This window comes from Bombus affinis, chromosome 6, assembly GCF_024516045.1.
Source record: "Bombus affinis isolate iyBomAffi1 chromosome 6, iyBomAffi1.2, whole genome shotgun sequence".
Classification (NCBI taxonomy): domain Eukaryota; kingdom Metazoa; phylum Arthropoda; class Insecta; order Hymenoptera; family Apidae; genus Bombus; species Bombus affinis.
In genome coordinates, this window is record NC_066349.1 from 6926608 (window position 1) to 6944313 (window position 17706).

The 17706-nt window shown below is 36.8% G+C and overlaps 1 protein-coding gene across 10 annotated transcripts in view; it reads left to right on the plus strand.

Moving 5' to 3' along the window:
* Nucleotides 1–17706, plus strand: part of LOC126917942 (whirlin) — a 111372-nt gene that overhangs the window by 45284 nt on the left and 48382 nt on the right. For all 10 annotated transcript variants that reach the window (XM_050725402.1, XM_050725409.1, XM_050725406.1 and 7 more), the window contains 2 exons: nucleotides 2319–2449; nucleotides 16880–17203. In XM_050725402.1, coding sequence (XP_050581359.1) covers nucleotides 2319–2449; nucleotides 16880–17203 — 455 coding nt within the window. The remainder of the gene's footprint in view (nucleotides 1–2318; nucleotides 2450–16879; nucleotides 17204–17706) is intronic.

The following is a 17706-nucleotide window of genomic DNA, read 5'->3' on the forward strand; positions in this document are numbered from 1 at the left end:
TAAAAGACATTTTATCGTATAAAAACATACATCTAACTAATACGCCATTGAATTCTCGTTGCACGAGCTCGAAAAGTATCATACCACAAATATATTCAATGTATTCGCCAGCCCAGCCATAAATATAGTGCGTCGTAATATTCCTTTCTTTCTGCGGAAATAACAAAGACGATCAATTTAACCATGATATTCTGGGATTTCCATACATCACTACAAAAGCACACAACCAGGAAATGGAATATTTCCCAGCAAGTAGGTAAATAATGAAAAAGAGAGAAAAGTCGAGAAGAAGGAATACGTAATCTCTTTTCTCATTTCCTTATTTCCTTGTGGTTAGAGTTCTAGATCAGAGGCAATCCTTATCGCAACGTATTTCCGCAGAAAAATCGTTTTGCATGGCCCTTCTATTACGTCGCTCGCGAGACACAAGAGAACACGCACCGGCACAAAATCGTAATCTCTGTTTTACAAGCAGTTTTACTGTTCTGCATCCGCACTCTACTACTACTTCTCGTGCTCCCACTCGTTTTCTTCTCACCTATTTTTCTTTCATTCCCCTTGTTAAGTCTCTCTGTAACATCCTTTATTTCTATCTTGGATTTTACTTTGTCCTCCTTAGATAAAATATCCGTTATTTCGAAATCGAAGAAAACCAAAGTTTTATCATTCTTTTTTTATGCGGTATTCGCCTTTCTTCGTTCAAATAAAAACATTTAGCGAAGATAAGTCGAGACCTAATTTTCATCTTTCGGAATATATTGAAATATCCGAAGTTTAGAATATAAAAGTGCAAGATAAAACATTTTAACTAAGGAGAGCAGCAACCAAACTTACCTTTACGTTATTTATGTTATTTCACTTATCAACACAAGAAGCTAACCCGATTTTCTGCCTACGGCGCGTTTTCATCAGAGACTCGCAGGAGGTGTAACACGTTGGCGGTGGCTGCGATCAAAAATGGGAGTTTTACCTCGTCATGTTACACGAACAGCCCACCCTCTTGCATTCTAATGGATCAATTTCCCTGGCCGCGATTTATGGAGCCTCAAAAGCGGCTCATGGTACGGTCTTGGCTCGAGGAGATTATGGCTACGTCTCTGTGCTCGAGATTCAAATGCTTCGGGGACTATACTATTTTTACTTCTTTCCTTCTTTTTTTCCTTTTTTCTTTTCTTTCGATTTTCATCGTGTCGTTTCTGCGGCGCTTCGCTTGCTATTTACGGGAATTTTTGTGCCTTTACTCGCCATTTTAAAATTGAAGAATTCGAGGCCTTCCTCGTACGATTTTAAAACGATTTTATAGAAATAATACATTAACCTTCTAACAGTATAATAAAATAGCGAAACATTTGGAATTAACGATTAAGAAATAATTGTTTCTTTATTATTAGAGTTTCTCGTATTTCTGGTATCAGATATGAAAAATACGAATTTTCAATTTTTTTTTTTTTTTTTTTTTTTTTTTTGATAGGAAATAAGTATGAATAATTGCATTATGCACGTGATGGCTTTTGTTTTGTCATTTAATAATGATATGAAATTTGTAGTACAATTGGCAGTTGGCGCGAATTTTTCTTAGTTTATACTGAGTTGAAAGGGTCGATCGAGAAGCATAAGAGAAAGAAAGTACAAGCGAGGAAATCTTTAGCATGATGAAGTTAAACATTGCGCGTTAAAGCACATCAGAATAGAAAACACTTGTACCACTTTTCAATTGAATTCCTCAACTGTATTACGGGAAAAGTTTCAACGTTCGACGTTAAACTGTTTAATAGATTGCGACCCAGTTGGAGATAATTTATTTTGTTGCGAATTTCCTAGAGATTCGTTCTATGTGGTTGATTATGTGCAAGGATTAACGCGATTAATTAGTAATTGTGCTAAATATTCAATTTAAACTAATGCAAGTGGTTCGCTATTATTACAAACGTTAGGTCGGACCAAAGTACAATTCATTCAAAATATTCGATCTGCCATAGTAGCTATTATGTTCAATATCCCTATCCTATATAAAAAAAGACGAATAAAAATTGAAAAAGGAGGAAAAAGAGATTGGATAGATCAATAATTCCTATGCCACTCTTCTTTCCATTCACTCTTCGAGCGATATCGAAGAATAATTTATTTAAGTGCTCCCGTTTTTAAATGCCGCCACGTGTCTATCAAATTTCCCTCAATCGCGAGTGCATTTTTAGTACGATCGTACGGAAAAAAGTTGGAAAGAACGCGCCCTGGGTGGAAGGTTATAGCGTGCACTGGTCGTGGACCAGTCACCAGACAGCTTCCGGTCTGATGGAAAGTCTGTGAATTGTTCTCAGGGGTGGGTGTCTACATTTCGAGGGTGGAGGAGGGTTCGGTGGCCGAACGTGCTGGACTCAGGCCAGGAGACACCATCTTGGAGGTGAACGGCACACCCTTCCGGGCGGTGACCCACGAGGAGGCCCTCAAAGTGAGTTTCTACTTTCATTTTCCAAACCAGAAACATAATATCACCCGGCTTACGTAACGATAAATCACACATACATACACGCGCTGGCGCGTGTTTCCAGCTCATTCTATTGCATGCGACGATCATATCACGTTGTAACGTTGTATTTTATCATTGTGTCATCTCATGTTTTATGCTGCCTGACAAACATAAGGAAATTTTTGTCGCACAGAGATTTCGATTTTTATATTTAGGCGTCGATCTTTATAAAAGCGACAAGGGTTGGATCAATGATCGATGATATCGATATTCTTGCAGTTGAAATTTCAGATTGAGTTACCGTGGTACGATTTGATAAAAATTTCGACATTTGTGCGATGGAAATTCTATTTCTTTAGATTGTAGGCGTTGATTCGACAATCGTTACAGACTCTGTGTAGAGTGACTACCACATACCAACCGATACCGTACCGAAGTCTTCGAATTTTGGAACGTTTCCCTAAACACGATTCGTTGGCTACGTGCCTGATCACGAGCAAAAATCAGTGTTAAATCATTCTAACCATTGATGCGCAATCGATCGTGGGTGTTTTGTATTTATGAGTGACCTTAAGAGCCATCCCATCGATCGCAAATACCAGCCTGGCTCTCAGCTAAATTATGTGGGCTGGGGCAGACGATTTCCTTCGATAAGTGTTATCTGACGAACGGAACGGTTCGAGCGCTTTTCTAGAATATAAATATCCTTCATCTCATTTTCATCTTCCAATAAATTTCAATCACAATTCATAAAAAAAAAGAAAGGCTAGAAAAAGATATTCCGACCTTGAAATAGATCAAAATTTGAAGATTATACGCTTCAATATGCATAAACATAACGAGACAGTAGAAATATCCAGAAAATAACAGACAAAAGTAGGAGATGCTTTGTTCTTCAAAAGTTCGTTTTGTCTGAATCGGTTTCGATTGATGCCAAAGAGTGCTTCCAGCGGTGTAGTACGGCAGATATCTTTGATCTTTGTTCTCAATTATTCCAAGTGTTCTTCGTCACTTATCATCTATAAGCTCCGCGCTTCTATACCATCTCTTTCCAGCCTGACTTGCATAATTTCAAATTTCGTATCAAGAATACGTACAGTACTCCCAACTTTGCGAATCGTTGCTTTAAATCGAACTCCAACTTCCAACTTCCAACTTCGACGTTCAATTCTACCCAATCCCAAAATAAACGCTTGTCAGTTCGGACTTTATCGAAGGAGCAAAAATTGCGCAAGATACCCAGCGTGTTATTTAATTTAACTTGGAAGCTCGTCCGAGATCACGAAGGATTATAGTGAAACTTTCAACTATATTACCGTGTTTTATAAACGAGGTTAGTCCGCCTTCAACGTTAGCTCGAAATATCGCTTAAACATTTTACATCGTCATTTTCGAGGAACTCTTCTTATAAGAAACGCCGGCACAACGAGCGTCCGAAACGGTGGTAAACATTTCTTGGAGCTCGATCGTTGTTTCATCTATGAAATTATTAGATCGAGGTTGGCAATACTCTGTAGGTTTTCTTTTAAGACGAAAGAAGTAGATTGCTCCGCCTGCAACTTCTATTGACTAATTTATCTGAAAATTCGTTACTGCTGCATTCCTCATTTTGTTTATTAACATGCGGGTTTCTCCTAAATTTTTCTACATGATATCCATATCGACTAAGCAGAAACAAAATTCGTGGTCTTTTATACGAAACGAAAACTTTCTCGATGCAGAACGTACCCAAATCTTAAGAAACATAAAAAGAAATGACACTGCTACCAAACCTTGAAGATAACAATGTAAATCCTGTGTAAGAAAAATGTCTAAAACCTTGAATACCTTGAAAATAAATTACTCATTGATATATAAAAAGCAGAGAGAAAAAAAACAGACAGTAAAAGGGGACAATTTTATTGAACGACTCAATAGAAGCGCCTGTGCAAGGTTCGATCGCTTGCTTGATAATCGAAGCTCCCTGACGATCCACCGAAAAAAATGTATCCAAAGGAAGAGACGGGTTCGATCAATGACTTTGTTCGATGGATCGCCAGGTCTCTCTTTTTCTCTCTCTCTCTTTCTTTGTCCATCGTCGAGGTCTGAAATTCCGCGGTGTTGAGCATGAAAAAATGAGAGAAAAGGGCGAAAGGGAGGGTGAGTACTATCGACTGGCCGGATGGAAAAGAAGCGTTGCTCGGAGCCACGCCACGAGTAATCTCTGGTGTAAACGCTTCTGATGGGTATCTCTGGATCCGGTAGCTCATCATACTCTCGTAGTAGCTCCAGAGTTTCTAGACAAAAGCCCGTCGACAATGGCCCATCAGGGTATCAGACTGGTTCGGTGAAGAGGCACATACCTCGGTGAAAACCGCCTCGGAATTTCGAATACATGGCCCAAGTTTTCCTATCCTCTATCGATGCTGTGTGGCTACTTTAGGCATAGGCTATCTCGCTGTTTGGGAACAATAAAAATAATATATTCGACCCTGTTTCAGGGTTACAGGTATCTTCACCCTCGAGAGTGATTTGGCTAGAAGTGGAGAATTATGTATTCGGATTACTTGGTAGCCTCTGTTCGTCGATATTTCTTTGATATAGCTGTAACGAGTATAGAATATTGTTTGGCTTAAAGAAAATTTTGGTGATTTAATGGTTCAGAACAATGGATGGTTAATTATTTTGTTGTTGTAGGGTGGAAAGTTGTTAGGAAGGAAATATATTGGTAACATACGGTGATGAGCAAAGGATAATTTAGATTTTTTAGATAAAATTATATTTGATAAGAATAGTAGATATGTATGTGAAAAATACGAACGTGTACATGCGTACGAATAATTTTTCTACGTTTGTTACATAGCAGTTAAAAACTGGTTCAACTTACACAAAGAGCTATTGTTAATACCGTAGTAAACACTATTTGTTACATAAAAACTCAAAAGAAAATATGACAAAGACGTAAATGTTCAGTCGCCGAAGAGCTACCCTTTTAAGTCGCCAATTGAACGCGGCTCGAAACAAGAGAACTATCGCCTGTTACTTTTCTGCTTCTCTCAGATACTTATTCCATCGCCTGTGCGCAAATTCACTCTGGCTTCCAGAGAAGATATCGGTGTCCTTCTTTCCTCCCTCTGTTAAGAAGTTATTGTATTTCTGAAAAGTTTGTGAAAACCAATCTCGAGAGAGATACGGATCGGTGAGTCTACTAGTTCGCGGCCTTGAAACTTACGCTCCTCGTTCTATCGAAACGCGTAAAAAGAGAAATCTAGTAGAATAAACAAGATCCCAGTTACAGAAAAGTACCTATAGAAGTAAAATGCACTGCCTGAGGGTGCTCTTTGCAATTTAACATCTCCAAAATCACAAACAAGCACGAACTCTCTCTTCCTTCAGTCAATTTTTCTCGGATCTTCAAAAAATCCGTAGAGTTTTCGACAGTCTATTTATTTTATCTTCTTCTATATATTATATATTTGATAAGATTTGGAGAAAATTATTTATTACGTATTTTTACAAATTACTGTCTAATTAGTGAAAAAATGGCGCAACCTTGACCCAGATGACTTCAGGAAATTGGAAGAGCCACGATTCCTGAATGATCACGATAGGTCAAATGGTTGACCCAGTTCGACAATCCACGGATTAAGTTTCCGGTGTGTTCGCACTGTTCGTACTGGATAACAGTGTCGCATATTCGTTCTCGTAATCAAAACGAAGTTTCGTTGATTCAAGGTCCACCTATCGAGCTCCAATTTCCGCCCCGGACTTTGTACTGTCCTATTGCTCAAACTCCAGTGTCGGCTTGCATACAAACGTTCTATCTAGAATTGGAATACGTTTGTGGTTTTTCCTCACGTTCGTTTGCGATTGTCATACGAATGTTTATATTTATTAAGGGACCTGATCTTATTTTCGTAGATGTCAACTACTTTAAGCGAATATAAAAATAATTGTGCATTATATACGTACGTTAACAAATGATTAGTCAATATTTAAAAAGTGAAAAGAATATTCAGATGTTGGAAATACGAAATGTCCAAAGTACAACACTTGTAATATTTAGTAAGTAAAATAAATCTCTATTTAGAATCTATTTTTATTCTTCTTTTCTTCTTTGGTAGAAATTTATAAAAAAATAAAAAAAAGACCTAATGAGTGTTGTCGTAAAATAAATCGATCAAACTAATATTTTAAGGAGATCTTCCTGAAAAGGATTTCTAACTCGATAAAACTCGTTGTGATATGAACGGTGTTCCGGAATTGTTTGCTATTTCGAAAGGCTGTCTCCCGGAGACCGACATCCGGCTCCGGTCTGCTTCTTGTCTGACATCGATCGAACATAAACGCTCGAACGAGCTACGGATTAAATTGCAGTGGCTCGTCGTAAACCGTAACGGTGGCCGTGGCTTGTTATTTCGTAATGGTCGATAGGCGCGGCAGGAGCAAGAAGCGTGGACAGCGCGCGAAAAGTTTGCCAGATTTATGGCGCGTTTTTCCACAGAGTTCATTAGGGCGACGTGGAATTTCGAACCGCAAGATGGAACTTCTGAACTGTACTACGGATGTAATAGACTTTTTGGGGAATTACCGTGCCATTAAACGAAGCCGCTCTAATGCTGTTCAGACATGGTTGCTTGAAATTTCGTCGACGGACAGAGCTCATGACGTGATAACGCAGTTATAAATAGCTGATGTTGATTGGAAAGTTTCTCAGAGGAAATATTAAACATTTAATTTTTACATAAACGCTACATAAATTGTACATAGATGACTATAACTGTAGTACTCAAATAAATTATGCATAAATAACTATAATCAAAATGATGCAATGGAAATAAACGGGTATCTATTGTAATCATATTTTTATTTCTATAAAAGCACGTGTACATACTTTCTAGTAGTTTAAAATAAATACAATGTGAGTAATAATATCGGGAATGTATCAGAATTATAATATTTGATATTGCGTTCAAAGATCCCGACATTTGGTTATAAAAAAAGATATGCCAATATAAAGTAGAAACATGTTATCAATTTGGATAGTATTAGCTTGAAATGTCACACTTAATCTCGCTTTATTGTTTCGCGGCCTTTTCTCGCCTACAAGACTACAGCGCCAGTAGAAAAGTCTGTCAAAGGTCAGGCAGTAGCTGTGCCACCACGCAATCCAGGCTCTTAAGGGATAAAGTCTATTTGATTTTACCATCACTTAGTGAAATCTGCTATGAATGAAAACCGATGATTATTTTAATAAAAGTAATTTAAAGTATGCTTCCTACACAGATATACCAATTACATTAAATCTTAACGACTATACTATAGTTTTTAGGGCTAACAGAATAACGCTACAGTAGTATTCAATTTAAAAAAAAAACGAATGATTTATTTCTATAAATTGATTTATTACAATAAGCACAAATAATCATAAATTCCAATGTAAATTTAAGATGTTTGCATCTTCTGAATAGAGTTGTTCAGTTCACCGAAACAATCTTATCGACATATTACGATTTACAACTTCTTTAGCTTTTTCCAAAGAGTGTCTCAATCATTCAAGAATTGAGCCACAAAAGCCGAAGAGAAATGGTCGAAAAGAAAAAAATGACAACGAATTCACGCTTTCCACTCACGAACGCCTGAAATCACCATTACCCTTCAACCCGCGCGCCGTCCGATTTTTTTCTCCTAAGGTCTCTGTCTCGACTCCTCGGCCGTCGTCTCGGCGCCAGGCGTCCTGGCGCCCTCCGGCAAGAATCCCCGTCATTTATTTTCTCTCTACATAATTCACGAGGCTACCGCGGAAGCTGCTTCAGAATCCCGTCGTTGCTGGAATTCTGGTAAGAAAAGGCGTACTCGTTTCATCGAGTGCACGTTTATGGGGATACTCGCACACGAATAACGATAGATCGATGTGAAATTGCTCCCCGTTCCATATCTCTTCGGTTCTTATCGCCGACGCCACTGTGTATCAAACCTGTCCTTTTCTATTTCCGGAGAAAGCCGACTCCTTTTTGACTCAGTCGTGTCCACGCCGGATCGATAATTATTTTCAGATCCTGCTCCAGACGATTGGGTTTATACTTTAACGGAATTTTTTTATAGTGCACTTTTTTTCCACCGTTTGATAAGTTTATTGTTATTTTTATTTTTTCTTGATGTCTCATTCTCAGTGCTTGATATTTCCTCTAACATGAAGAAGAATTTATTTTGGGGAATTTTTTAATATTTATGCGCTTTCATATTCGTTGCATATTCAGAATACGTCTGGAATCGTTACGTAAACGTATATTGCGATCAACAATAAACATAAAATTGTCTGAACGACGAGTTTTTTTCTGAAATGTATACGTAAATACACAGAGCATGCAGAAGTGTTAATACCAATTTATTTATTAAAGCCCATGTCTGTTCTTTATCCGACAGATGTTGTAAAGAGTATCACAAGTGACAAATGACAATTTAAAATTGCCTAGTACTCCAAAATAACAGGATAAGCTGAAAAATTTTGAGATTGAAGGAAAGATAAATGGGTGTTCTAAAAAAATTAGAATTATTATATACGTTAGTTTTTAAAATTCCTTTAGCCTAATTTTATTTTCGAATCCTTATTGCTTTTTTTCGTTTTTCTGTATTCTTACCTGGAACTTACATTTCTGTGAACACTATCGCACTTGATAATCGTGGGTTTCCTACGACAGTAAAAGTAGCGATGGAAGTAAAAACCAGCCTAAGTAGTTCGAGTTTTAATGCGCGACATTTAGATTATCTATAAGGCAAACATAAATAACCGAGAACTACTTTTATCTGAAATTACCGGAAAAAGGTTGAACAAACATGAATTTTCATCGCCAGGAGGAACTGCGAATAGGCAGCCATAAATTCGTCTCCCTTTATACCTATTGCAGGAAATGCTTGACCTAGAAAGATCGCTTGAGAATTCGCGAAAGTGATCGAATCTTTTATCTGCGCCTAGCTAAATGCCGTTTGTCATGGAAATGTGCGTTACGAGCCGATTTCGTTGCGGAGGATCGGCGTCATTTCCGCCGCGAGCTTCCACCAACTCATTATTTCACACGTACATCGCCGTTCTTCCATATTTTTACGCTGATTGCGAGTCGTAAAAAATATCTTGTCATCGGCGAAGAATAATACAGCTAGCTGTTTAAGGAACTCTTAACCCAGAAAGCGGAAGTTAAATCGCGAGAACGCTTGGAGCAACGCCGACAAGAATGAACTTTCATAAATATCGAGAATACATACTTATCGATCCTTCCGAGTAAAATAAAGTTACCATACGAGCATCGTGAGTTCTGTGTAAATTTTTATAGCGTATATTGACGAAATTTGTGAATAACGGTTCAAAATTCACGGACAGAGCTTCGTTGCATGGCGTGTTGCGTTTTCTGTTCGCGCGTGAATGTACGTGATAGTACTGCGATACTTTCAAAGAATTCCCTTGATCCACGTGCCTCCAAGCTGCGATAAAGTAACACTTTCCGGCTCCAATGGCGCGGTAACTCAATTCCTTCGTAACGACTTAACTTACGAGCGTTCGGGTGAAGAGCATCGAAATGTGAAAAATTCGACTCCAGCGTGGCTATTAACCTTCATGTACGAAAGAACGTTTAGCCGAAAAGTATTCGAATAACGTGGTGATATCGATCCTCTCTACTATTGAATCAACTTTGTCCTAATACAATTTCTTGCAGTAACAAGAGTAATTGAGACATTAACCAAGATCAACAAAACACTCTGTATAATGAAAAGACTTTCATTGATTAGATTGATTAGACGATCAGCAATGTAGGTGTTATACCGAAAATCTATCCAATGCCTAAACGAGGGTAGCAAAAATCAATCGTCGATGGTGTCCACCCAATAGACGTCGCCAAACTTGTTTACTCGTCTGTAGTCCATCCCCTACGTCGACCGAGGTCGCTTATCTCGAGCGAAATTGATCGAGAAGTATCGCCGGGAATCACGAAAGTGACCAGACCGATAGTCGGTCCCACAACTATCAGAACAACTTCCCGATTTGTCGACGGAACTCGAGTGGCGTCCTCACGAGGGTGAAATATACATAAATTTTAATAATAAATTCGTTCATTACTATTAATACATCTACCAGTTTCATACGAAGCAATTAATCTAAAGTACCAAGAAAACGATTGATCGATGAGAATTTTATATTTACACAAGATTATGATCGAAGGTTGTTAAACGTACTTGATAGAATCATAGTAATACATCAAATTCTAGTAATTATGTTTTGCTCCTTATAGAATTCTAATCTAAATATTAATGAAAGAATTGAAAGTAAATTAGATAAACAGCTATATATCATAACATAGCAATATAATTAGAAAGTCGAATGTATATCGATTCAGTAGAATATACATGTCCTAGTCAGCTATTACAAAGTCTATTCAAAATCTAAATTTGTACCCTAAAATTATCTACAACACGTATGGAGCTAAATAACAAGCAATAATATGAATATAAAAATAATCAAAACAGTGATAGAAAGACACATACGTAGACAAGAAGAGAATTAATTTTGTTATATTGAACTGATGAGACTGTTATTATAATGTTCAATATACTTCGAATGAAATAACTTATTTAGAAGCTTTAATAATTTCCTACTGATCCTTCGGATTTACTTAAGTCTTCATAAGTTTCTTAATATTTATGAACAGGGATGTGCACGTGATACTTGGTCGAAAAGGATTATATGACGTATATAATGTCGTCGAAAAGAAATAGTCCTGGCCAGGACACGATAAAGAGTTTCAGCCGACTTGGTTGGACGATTTTCCGCTTGCTCTTCGACCTCATGAATTATTTATTTAATTGGCCCTCGTCCCAGAAGACGGACGACGACCATGAAATTTGCTTGGCAATACGCGGGCTGTAAACCTTCGCGGAAGCTTCTGAATGGCCTCGTAATTTACGCGTAGCTATGTGGTCTCATTTTCCGACGAATCTTGGCGTGTTTAACGCCAATGAAAGTGAAATAATTAGCGTTGCATAGCTGGCTAGTTGTACGTCTGATTTATTGCGCTGCTAAAGACTGTGGATCGTTGATAGCCTGAAGGAAATTTTAAATAAAAAAAAATGGTTTTTGTTTAAAAATGTAAAAAGAAGAAAAATAATATTCTTTATCAGGTATCATTAAGAAATTCAATGTAATAATAATGTATAAGAAAACCTGTATATGTTGAACACACGCGATAATCATACAATAAGGTACAGCTCAATTGTTGAACTCATATTATTAAAAATATAAACCTGCTGGAGTCATTGCATTAACTTCACGATGTATCGAAGACATTTTTGAAAATGTTAAAATTCTGATAACTTTGAAACTAAACTAATATGAGCCCTAATAATATAATAAAATTCAATTAATTAATAATGCTCCATTAAAAAAGTTATTTTCCTCTGTGTATCACACATACATGTATATGAAAAATTCTAAAAGTCGCTTGGATTGTCCACTAATAATTTTTTGTTATTATATATGCAAAAATATATGTTATATTATATTTTATATATATTTTATTATATGTTATATTATATGACATGTTGGAAATCTAAAACTTGGCCCGTGAACAGCGACTTTTTTCTAAAGTGGTGCTGATGCAAGAATTAAAATTTCAGCTTTTTAGCTGTTCGGGAAGTAAATGAAATTTCGTTTACAAAAATCCACCCAGACAGAGAGAAAAGTAAGCTAAGCAAAAACCATTATGCAAAAGCACGGGTGCGGATAGTTATGTGTATATTGTATAATGTTTTTACGAAGGAGGGCTGACCAGGACGCGTATATTCTACTGAATCGTTGCATGCTCGGCTTTCTGATTATACATTGCTATATTATTTATGTTAGACTTCGAATATTTATGCAAATTCTCATTTCTATAAAATTAATTAAACAAATGGAATTTAAACAAAAATTTATTTCATCCGTGGAATATTACAATAAGTACTGTATAATAAATACGATATGTAATAATCGTTATGTTGTGATTATAGTTCAGATACGATTAGTTACAGATATGGTCTATTTAATATCCATTTTGTTATGCATCGATTATTGCAATGAATGAATCAGCAGTTCCTCGTTTCCCACATAACAATTCTATAAATATGTCTATCGTGCATTTTGTAAAAAACACAAACAGTAGTTGTGTACTTTCAGCCAATATCACGTACGAAAGTTCCACCAGGTTTATTAAGGATAAGAATCTGTGAGGCTTTTTAATCGTTCATGCACACGCGAAACACGATTTCCGTTCTGCGTTTATCGCAACAGAGTCATGGACCGTTGCACGATTTTACGAGGAAATAGCTAGAATAATACCATTGTTTTGGAAGTTAAAAAAAATTCTCTCTTTTGAAGTCTCCTTTGTAGTCAAACCACATTTCATCTGTAGTTTTCTAGCGAAAATCTCTCACAATCACTTCAATTACTCATACGAAATATCACGATCTGAATATCTGGCAACGAACTAGTCATCGATTTACAGTTTTCGGATGAATTATTGGATTGCTCGATCAATTCTTCACTTATAGGTATTTATAAAACTTGAAGACTTCCATAAATTCTCTTTATTTATAGATTTTCATAAAATTGAAATCTATCTATATTTTACATAAATATTATTGTTTGTTAGGTAAATTATTGCGGAACAGTCCAGGAAACTTAAATAGAAGCCTTTGTCTAAAGTCCATCGATATTGTTACTCTTCTTCAACGACAAACGTTTCACGTTCTCAACCAAATGTTTTGTTTTGCGAAAAGCGTGCCATTAGCTTAATTTTCGTGGCGTGATGAATCGCGTTGTAATTCCAGCAACTTGGACAAAGTAATTTATGCGGCCTCATCGGAAAAGTTCCACGCGTTCTTGATGGCTCCTCCGTGATGAAGGAGCCGGAAGAACATTGACGCAAGTACATGCCTTGCATAGATACGACAAAATTGCATCTTCGTGGGCCAGAAGCATGGAATCCTAAGGACGTGATTCGGGCTGGGTCAAGGATAGGCAGGATGTGACGTCACGGAGTGCCAGGAGATCGATATCCTAGCTACCAAGTGGCGTCACCGTCGAACGCACCGTCTACTTCTTCATGACCTTACACGTGCCAATTTTCTTCGGACGCGTGTTCCCCTCGACAAATGCTTATCGAATTGTTCCTTCTATCCTTTTCTGACATGAGAATAGGCCTATAATCTATAGCCTAAGCCCAGAGCAAAGAAACATATAGCGAGGTCGTAAACTGAATTGTAGGCAAGCGATAACGATTGATGTTTTGAGCTCCACACGTACTTACAAGAAGTACTATCCAATCGATGATGGTATCACACAGATTTTTCCATATAATTCGGAGTGATGCATTACGAAACTCACAGAAATAGTTTTAAAGATGCCACTGATAATTAATTTAAAATGGCTCTACTTTTTTAAGGAATAATCGGCAAGCTTCAAATGGAAATCTCCGTGACTTTACGTATTACAGTATTTTGAAATCGATACAAAAAGCTGCTCTCTCCATCAAAAAATAAATTTAACGTGGATTATATGAACCGCACAGAAACCACGTTGACCAACATGTATTGTCAACATAATATTATAATATACTTATCCTTGTTCATTATACCATTTCAACTAGAATCGTATATTTAGCTACAATTATAGGTTTCTATTTTTACTGTTAATCAAACGACTCATGCACCAATTCGTATTCGGAAAAAATTCTCGTTGAAGATCGACTGGATTTGGTTAATACGCGAAGCGTATATCTTTCTGTGAGGAATTCTCTCTCTTCAGTTTGATTTAATTCGCGCCAAGGTTGTAGACTCCGCTGAAGATCTGAATTTGCTTCAACCTTATTCCTTTTACATGTTCTTCTTCGACTTTAATTCTATCATCCGTTTCGAAACTCGTGTTTGATCCTTCATAAATTCGTTCTCTCTACAAGTTCTCCTCTTTTCAAATTTTTTTACTCCTTTCTATCTCTTCGCTACGTAAGATAGTAATGTTACTTTCCCTTTTACTATTTTTCTTTCTATTCTCCATAGTATGAGAGATCTTAACCAGAATATATCCTTTAGATCATTTCCGACCCAATGTTATTTTTCTATTCTGAATCAATTATTGTAGTTTGAGAAAAATATGAAAGAATTGTTGTCCATAAAGATCGTCTTCAAACATTAAAATATGACGAATATTAACCTTACTGCGATCTTAGTTTTGTTAATGTCTGTTTCGATTTCGTTGTCAATGTTTCAAGAAAATTTCTAGTATAAAAGTAAAACGAGCAATCGCGCATATTAATAACAGATTTTACATACCTTGCTTCTCTTTTTTCAAACCTAAAAAATTTTCTGCAAAATTTTTCACAGGAAAATAAATTCTGATTGAAAACGAGCAAAAAAAAAAAACACGCAGAAAGATAAAAATATAAAAATTTGAAGATCACAGAAAGATTAAACATAGCAAAATCAGTTCTTTTTTGGAAGCTTCAATTCCGATAGTCAAACGGCTGACAAAAACGCAATCGAGAACACTCGATCTCTTTGTTACACGTATGCGTAGCTGACGTGATCTTTCGGAAATTGTACAAAGGATCGTATGCCAACGATAGTGTCGTAGCTTTTATCCTCGCTGGAGAACGGAATAGAAATAGTTTGTTCCTCGTTGACGCGGTACACACGCCGATTGTTAGCTGTTTCACTTGCCAAGGTAGCCTTGGAAGAAACCCTTGACGAACAATGATTTCTTTCAGTTCGTTGAGGCACAACACGTATAAGCGATCTATTCTGAGATCCTCAGCGAGGAATCTTCTCCTGCTTGATGCGTGTCCGTAGGCTCTTTTGCATAAGAGTGCCGTCACGAAGCTTGAATAATGGCCAAAGGATGGTCTAAGTTCTCCGATGTTTCTATTTATTCGATCAAGTGCAATAACCTCGTTTAAATAATACGTCTGTTAGGTATGGAACTTCATTTTGCATGTTAAGCGTGCCGCGTATGTTAATATATGCATTTGAACGATATACAATGGTCCGTAAAATTATTTCAAAATTAATTATCTTACTATATCTATATTATTACATTACAAAGGGAAAAGTAGTTCTCAGTTGATATCCCTGAATATGTCCCTGAACGAGGCTTCGAAATTCTTATGGTCCTCAGTACGTGTCTAATTAGTTGCTACGGTCATGGAAAATTGCAAATTTGAATTAGTGACCGATTTTACTATATCGCTTTCTTCAACTATACGTTTATGCTTATACAAAGCGAGAGAGTCTTTGTCAGCTGTAAGATAAATGCAGCTCGGTAGCCGGGGGTCAATAAGAACTCAATAGAGTGGCCAATAATAGAGGTTAATTATCCTTGATGGCATTACGTTTTATGGAGGAATTAATAACCTGCCTCAATTTTCCATTTAATTCGAAGCTAGTGTATAGCAGGCTCGTAAACGACGCTTTCGTACAGCAGTTTAAATAAAGTTTCTCAGTTAGAGGGAACAAATTCGTATATGGATGTGGTTAAATAAATTTATTGAAACTGGGATATAAATTATTTTACCACTGGCGTCAATTTTAAGCATTGAGAGATTCTTTTAATTTTATTTTTTTACCTTACTTTTTCTGATACGTCTTTATTTCATTTTTGTATTCCTTTTTAGATCCGAAATTTTTATATTTCTGTTCTTAGTTTTTTAAAAGCTCACATCTTTTATCTGTGGAATTTTTCTTTTTTTTTTAACCCCGAAGAGTTTCCTTCGTGGGCATTTTAGACTTTTTCTACTGTTACGATTATTCCTTTTCACCTTTCTGTACCTATTTTATTTATTTATACTGCAAGGACTGCATATTTTATCTTTTATGTTTCTTGCCCCTTATACTCTACATACATATTTTATAATTTTTCGTTTCTTGGTCTTCAATCTTGGGGCTTTCTCCTGTTTCGATTTTTTCAACTTTCAAATTTCATGAAAATATTAATTTTCGAAAATCTCAAGTTCGATCTTCTTGTCATTTGCAAGCTCGCCATTTCTTCCAGCACCACTTTAAGCCCATCTGCACCACACGTTAACCCAATCTCCACTTCAGCCCATCCGCACCCTACGTTAACCCATTTTCCACCGATTTTCAAAACGTTCCCACACTCTTTGTGAATACTCTTCCGGGGAACCTGTCGCACCCAGATAATCTAACAGGCATCTTCGTTCACGATAATTTTTACATTTAGCTACATGTTTTGTGCACTAAAATTTACAATGAAATTTGCTTAAATATACGGAAATTAAAATGAAATTAATATAATAGAAATATGATTAAAGTATACAATTAAAATAACAGGAAAATCGGAAAATTTATATAGCGCTCTATCAAAATTTAACAAACTCGCAATTTTCATTGCAGATGCTGAAATCATGCAGGACCTTGAGTATGACAGTGCGAGGGCCAGCGTTAGATCCCCGATGTAGAGGTGGACATCCAGTGTGGTCTTCTTCCGGTCGCCAGCAGTCCTGCAGCTGGATCGACCGTCAAGGTCGTCCAACATCACCACCTCCGCTTTATCCACCTCGAGACTCGAGGTACGGTCCAAGGACGAGGAAGGTCGAGCTCTGCATCGAACCCGGTCAGTCCCTTGGTTTGATGATCAGGGGTGGCCTTGAGTACGGCCTTGGGATTTATGTGACCGGGGTCGACAAGGACAGCGTAGCTGACCGAGCTGGACTCTTGGTAAGAGTATCTCAGATTTTATTTCTTCCTTCGATACCACGGATTCGCTGTATTTTTATTAGACTTGGTTCTTCGATGTGTCAGCAGACCATTTTCTCGGTGATAAAATTGAAAAGTTTTTCCTTTTTCTATTCCCTTCCGTGCTGATACTGCGAATGAAGTAACAAAGTTGGAATTTTTTAGAGTAGGTAGTTTAAAAGATTGTTAAGGTGTTTGGAAGTGTGACAGGGTAAAGTTACTTAAAAGTTATACGTTTCTAAAGTAGAAAGAAAGATTTTTATAATAATTAAGACAATGGAAACAGGATAAAATAAGTTAGAAATTTAATATTTAGTATTTGTTGAATTATAGGTTTAACAAGGATCCATTAAAATTGTTACGATAATTATAATTGGCGGGACAAGTGAAAAATCAAGAGAAGGTTCGATGAAATAACTTGAAACTCGCAAGTCTTTAGAATAGTTGTTTTTAATTAATTAGCAGAAGAAAGCACGCGGTAATTT